Source organism: Hyaena hyaena, unplaced genomic scaffold (assembly GCF_003009895.1).
Source record: "Hyaena hyaena isolate Hyena2069 unplaced genomic scaffold, ASM300989v1 scaffold_1835, whole genome shotgun sequence".
In the NCBI taxonomy this organism is placed as follows: domain Eukaryota; kingdom Metazoa; phylum Chordata; class Mammalia; order Carnivora; family Hyaenidae; genus Hyaena; species Hyaena hyaena.
In genome coordinates, this window is record NW_024082470.1 from 41,633 (window position 1) to 47,632 (window position 6,000).

Genomic DNA, 6,000 nt, shown 5'->3' on the forward strand with positions numbered 1-6,000 from the left:
ATATTCTGCTGTATTTTGGAGGTTATATAATTGTTGAATTATAAATGTTCAGCCAGCCATGTACAGTTGCTGTTTGGTTTTAAATAGCATCTTTCACATCCAAGTGGACAAATGGAAAACTTAATGACTATAAAGTACAATTTTAAAAAAACTGAAGATTCACACTTAATTTAAGTTTCACAGGTTAGTCAAGATTTGTCATACCCCTTAACTCAGTAATATGCCACTGTATGTACGGAAGTAGTCACATTCTTTTTCCTAGTTGTAAACAGCTCTCTGTTTATTATATTTCATAACTGTAATTCTGGTACTTTTTGTTAGCTCATAACAGAAATAGCTTTGCTATATGCTAGTTTAGTTGGTCTAACTCTAAATATTTCCATGGCGTAATCAGCCATAGCTTAAATTTTGTAAAATTTATTGGAATTTGAACATATACTTCCCTACTTCCTGGGAGCATTAATTAATAAGAGATTATTTTGACTTATTTGAGATAAAAAGTATTTTAACATATATAAATATTCCATTTTTAATCTGTTATACAAAAGGGGAGAGAGCCAAGGACATTTAAGTACCAGCCCTGTGTTGTTTTCTTCTGAGGCATTAAAGCAAGCATTGAAGAATTACATCAGGAAGGACTTCTGGCTTTGGTAATGGTGGAAAAGCTTGTAATGTACAAGCCCTCCCAATTAAAACTTTGGGAAAACCATAACTGTCTAAAAACACTACGGAATGACCGAAAGCAGGCTGAGAACTATGCTTATATATAGCTTTTTCCCTCAGGCCATTCCCCAGTCTCTCCGGTAAGGGATGGCTAGAACTCAAGAGGTTTATTGACTTGAGGTGTCAGAGGAGTTGGGGGCGGCTAGAGGCGCTATAAACTGAGGAGGAAATTCTAGAAATGGAGGTGGTATTGAAGGAGGAGCCAGCCTCCCAATCTGCATATGAATCTCTTTTTTTTTTTTTTTTTTTTTAAATATTTTTATTTATTTCTAGGAGAGAGAGAGAGACAGCGTGAGCCGGGGAGGGTCAGAGAGAGAGGGAGATACATATTCTGAAATAGGCTCCAGGCTCTGAGCTGGCAGTCAGCACAGAGCCCGACGCGGGGCTCGAACCCACAAACCGCGAGATCATGACCTAAGCGAAAGTCGGACGCTTAACCGACTAAGCCACCCAGGCGCCCCTGCATATGAATCTCTTAATTCTTTGGCTAACTCCTGAATTGTGCTTTGTACAGGGGAAGACTCCATGAACCTAGTGGAAAGCCATAGCTGGAAGGCTGAAAAATCTGAGCAAAGCTTGTTCTGTATTGCAAGGGAAAACAGTTTTGAGTTTGAATCTTGACAAGTAAGAAGGCTTGGTAAGCACCCTAGGTTTTCTGTCAAATCTCTAGAATGGCTGTGTACTAGAAGAGACTATGCCCAGGACTAAAGATTTACCTAAAACCAAAGACAAAGCCTTTAACATAATGTAAAGTCAATTCTCCATAAAATCAAAGTGATTAGTCTATAATTTAACTAACTGCTGGAACAAATCTTCACACTTCCAGGGCATGATAACAAATTGAGTCTCTTTAGCATATCAACAATGACTAGGAAAAGTAGTTGTAAAGAATGTATATAGATGGGTTCTGTCAGAGAAATGGAAGCAAAAACCAAATTGGTTGGACCTATCAGCAGACTACAGATGACAGGTGGGTAGAAATCATCCTGAGGAATAAAGACTAAAAAATACTTGAAAGAAGAAAAAAAGCACAGAGCCTTAAAGTCATGTGGGGCAATATTCAGCAGTCCAATGCATGTGTAATTGGGTTCCCAGAAGAAGAGAACAAAAATAGAGCAGAAAAATTATGAGCAGGTTAAGGTCAAAATTTTCCCAAGTTTGGTGAAACTATCAGTACATAGATCCAGTAAGCTCAGTGAACTCTAAGCAGAATAAATATAAAGAAAAGACCTAACATATCATAGCTAAAACGGATGAGAACCAAAGATAAGAGAAAATCTTAAAAAGCCACCAGGAGTAGGGAACCCACTGCTTCACCTCAGAAACAATGGAGGTCATGAGACAACAGAAAGACATCTGTAAAGGACTGAAATTAAAAAGCAAAACCAAACCAAATCCTCTCAGTCTAGAGTGGCAGAGTTCTTAACATTTTATTTAAAGTGGCAGAATACTAACTGTAGACTGATCAGATTATGTAGGTTATGTATTGAAATCCTTTGGCAACCACTATCAAAAAGAAAGGCAGAAGTAAAAAAAAAAAGAGGAATTAAAATTCAATACTGAAAGATATATGATTCATCCAAAAAAAGGCAAAAAAGGACATATAGGTACAAAATATATAGGACAAATAGAAGACAAATAGCAAAATGGTAGATATAAATTCAACCAAACCAATAATTACTTCAATGTTAATCAAACACTCTGGTTAAAAGAACTAGATTTTCTTAAAGGCCCAACTATATGTTGTCTACAAGAGGGTTAAATTTTATTAAATGTTAATATGTAATGTAGCAATATATTAAATATTCTTATCTTAATACTATATTATTATGTAATTATTGTTATAGGCCAATAAATTAATCATATTATATATTAATTATTAACATATTAGTTGTATAATTATTAATATATTATATTGATATGAATATTTAAACAATAATAAATATAAAGACACGAGATCAAAGTAAAAGAATGGGGGAGAAACAGACTATACATACAAACAGAAAACATAAGAAAACAAATGGCTGTATTAATAGAAGATAAAATAGACTTCAAAAGAAGGAGTATAATGGAGACAGAAAAGGACTTTTCATTAAAAAGGGATAGTTCATCAAGAAGACAAAATCCTAAAGGTATATTCCTTAAATATCAGTTTCAAAGTACATGAGGCAAAAACTGACAAAAGGGAGATACAGCCAAGCCTACAATCAGAGTTAAGGATTTTAACTCAGCAACTGATAGACAAAACATTAGTAAAGATATTGACAATTTGGAAAAAAAACATTTGGACCCAGCTGATACTGATCACTACATCCAATAGTGGTAGAATAGACTTTATTTTCAAGCACGTATGAAACATTCAGCAAAGCAGACTGTATGCTTGGCTGTTAACCACAATGGAATTAAAAATCACAAGGGGAGCCTGGGTGGCTCAGTTGGTTGAGCAACCGACTTCGGCTCAGGTCATGATCTCATGATTTGTGGGTTCGAGCCCCATGTCAGGCTCTGTGCTGACAGCTCAGAGCCTGGAGCCTGCTTCTGATTCTGTGTCTCCCTTTCTCTCTGCCCCTCCCCCACTCACACTCTGTTTCTTTCTCTCAAAAATAAACATTAAAATTTTTTTCTTAAATTACTAAAAGATGTCTGTAAGTCCCAAAATATTTGAAAATAAATCAATATATTTATTTTAACTGAACAAAAAATATTAAATATGAAATTTTGTGGGATGCAGGTAAAGCAGTTAGAAATTTGTAGCTTTAGAAACTTAGAAGAGAAAGAAGTTTTAAGATCAATGATGTTTCCATCTTAGCTAGAAAAAAGGTAAGTATATAAAAAACTATGTAAGTAGAAGGAAGGAAATACTGAGCATTATGGCAGAAATCGGTGAAATAGAAAATGGACAAACAATAAAATTAACAAAGCCAATGGAATGTCAAAAATTTTAAAGGCTAACAACAGTAAAAGTTGCAAAGATATGGAGTAACTGAAATTTACCTGCTGTTGGAAGGAATATTAATTGGCATACCTACTTTGGAAAGTAGTTTTCAGTTTCTTATAAATTAAACCCATGAACTTGCAAAATCAGTTCTAGGTATTTACCCAAAAGAAATGAAAATGTTGACCAAAAAATTGTTTAAGGATGCTTTTAACTTTACATATTTATTCATTTATAGCCCCTAACTAGAACCAAGCCCTATGTCCATCAGTAGGAGAATAGATTTTAAAATTTGCTATATTTTACAATGGAATATTACTTAGCAATAAAACAGAATTAACCATTGACTCCTACAACATGAATGAATTTTAGAAATATGTAAAGTGAAAGAGGCCAGACACAAAAGAAGACTGTGCAATTCCATTTAAATGAAGTTTAGCAACAAAAGAAAGCAGTGTTTGCCTATGGAGAGAATGAAGAGTGACTGACGGGGGACAAAAGGAAACCTGAGGTAATGGAAATGTTCTGTATCTTGATTGGATGTTGGCTATAAGGGTATAAACATTTACCAAAAATTCATTCAAATATATGGATTTAGGATCTGTGCATTTTTCTATATTAGGATTGCCAGATCAAATAAGATTCCCCAGTTAAATTGAATTTCAGGTAAACGTGTGTGTGGGTCTGTGTATGTGTGTATGTATGTGTGTGTGTATATACTTGTACTAAATATACATGTATACACAAGTGTATATATTAGTACAAGTATTTCCCATTCCATATGTGAGACACATTTATATTACAGATGATTATTTGAAATGAAATTTAACTGGGTTCCTTTATTTTTTTTTGCTAAGTCTGGTGACACTATTCTGTATGTAATTTAACCTCAATTTAAATGAAATTTTAAAATGAAAAATGTGCATTATTCATCAGCAGAAAAGGAACAATATTATTTTCGGTCTGTCGTGAAATCCCAGTGTTTGGTAGTTAAATTAGAAACACCTGAACACTACATTCATTCATTCGTTTAGTAGTTTCTAGCTGTTTAAATTCTCAGTGAATCCACACTTATAATTTAGACACAAAATAGTTTCATCACCAAAAACACTCCTTCCCACCATACCTATATATTCATGCCTCTACCCATCCTCTTCTTATCAATTATATATATATGAATGTTAAAACATTCACATTGAGGTTTTTACGTGACGTGAGTTTTTATTTTTCTAGAGTAGATACTCAGGAGTGGGATTCCTGGTCAGGTGGTAGATGCACATTTAATTTCATAAGAACTTCCAAAACGATGTGCAGAGTGGCTCTATCATGTTGTACTCCCACCAGTATTGTGAAAGAGTTCCTGCTGCTCTGTATCTTTGCCAGCATTTCATATTGGCAGTATTTTTTGTTTTAGCTCTTCTGGTAAGTGTGTGTGGTATGTCGTCATAGTTTTCATTTGCATTTCCCTAGTGGATAATGATGTGAACCTCTTTTCACATGCTTATTAATCATTTTTGTATCCTATTTAATGAAGCATCCGTTCATGTCTTTTGCCTACTTTTAATTTGGGTTGTTTGTTTTCTTATGGTTAAGTTTTGAACATTCTTTACATATTCTGGACACAAATTCTTTGCCAGATATGTGATTTGCAGATATTTTCTCCTAGTCCATAGCTTGTCCTCTTATTCCCTCAGCCATGTCTTTGGCAAAGCAGAAATTTTTCATTTTGATGAAATCGAAATCCAGATTATCAGTATTTTCTTGTGTGGACTATGTTTTTTGTTACTATGTCTAAGAACCCATCATCAAACTGAAAGAAATGTAGATTTTATCCTATGTTTTCTTACAGAATTCTTATAGTTTTGCATTTTACATTTAGATCTAGATTTAGAGTTTGTTTTTGTATGAAGTGTAAGTCTTAATATAAAGGTTCTTTTTTTTTTTTGCATATAGATGTCAATTACTCTAGCAGCATTAGTTTAAAAAAAATTTTTTTTAATGTTTTATTTATTTCTAGGAGAGAGAGAGAGAGATAGAGACAGCGTGAGCAGGAGAGGGTCAGAGAGAGAAGGAGTCACAGACTCCGAAACAGGCTCCAGGCTCTGAGCTGGCAGTCAGCACAGAGCCCGACGCGGGGCTCGAACCCACGAACCGCGAGATCATGACCTAAGTGAAAGTCGGATACTTAACCGACTAAGCCACCCAGGCACCCCAGCATTAGTTTTTTTAAAAAAGACTATCCTTTCTCCATTGAGTTGTTTTAGCACCATAGTCAAAAATCAGTTGGCCCTGTTTGTGTGGATCTTTTTGCTGTTATGTTGATTTATGTCTCTTTCCCTTCT

General features: G+C 34.6%; 1 protein-coding gene across 3 annotated transcripts in view; it reads left to right on the plus strand.

The window, feature by feature from the left end:
- The window catches only part of DPH5 (diphthamide biosynthesis 5), a 38,753-nt gene extending 34,701 nt beyond the window's left edge, over window positions 1–4,052 (plus strand). For 2 of the 3 annotated variants that reach the window (XM_039224982.1, XM_039224981.1), the window contains exon 9: window positions 1,238–2,333. In XM_039224982.1, the coding sequence (XP_039080913.1) occupies window positions 1,238–1,271 (34 nt within the window). In that variant the 3' untranslated portion in view covers window positions 1,272–2,333. Of the gene's footprint in view, window positions 1–1,237; window positions 2,334–4,030 lie in introns of those variants that run through there. The other variant, XR_005527094.1, reaches the window with a different exon arrangement.
- Window positions 4,053–6,000: the final 1,948 nt, after the last annotated feature.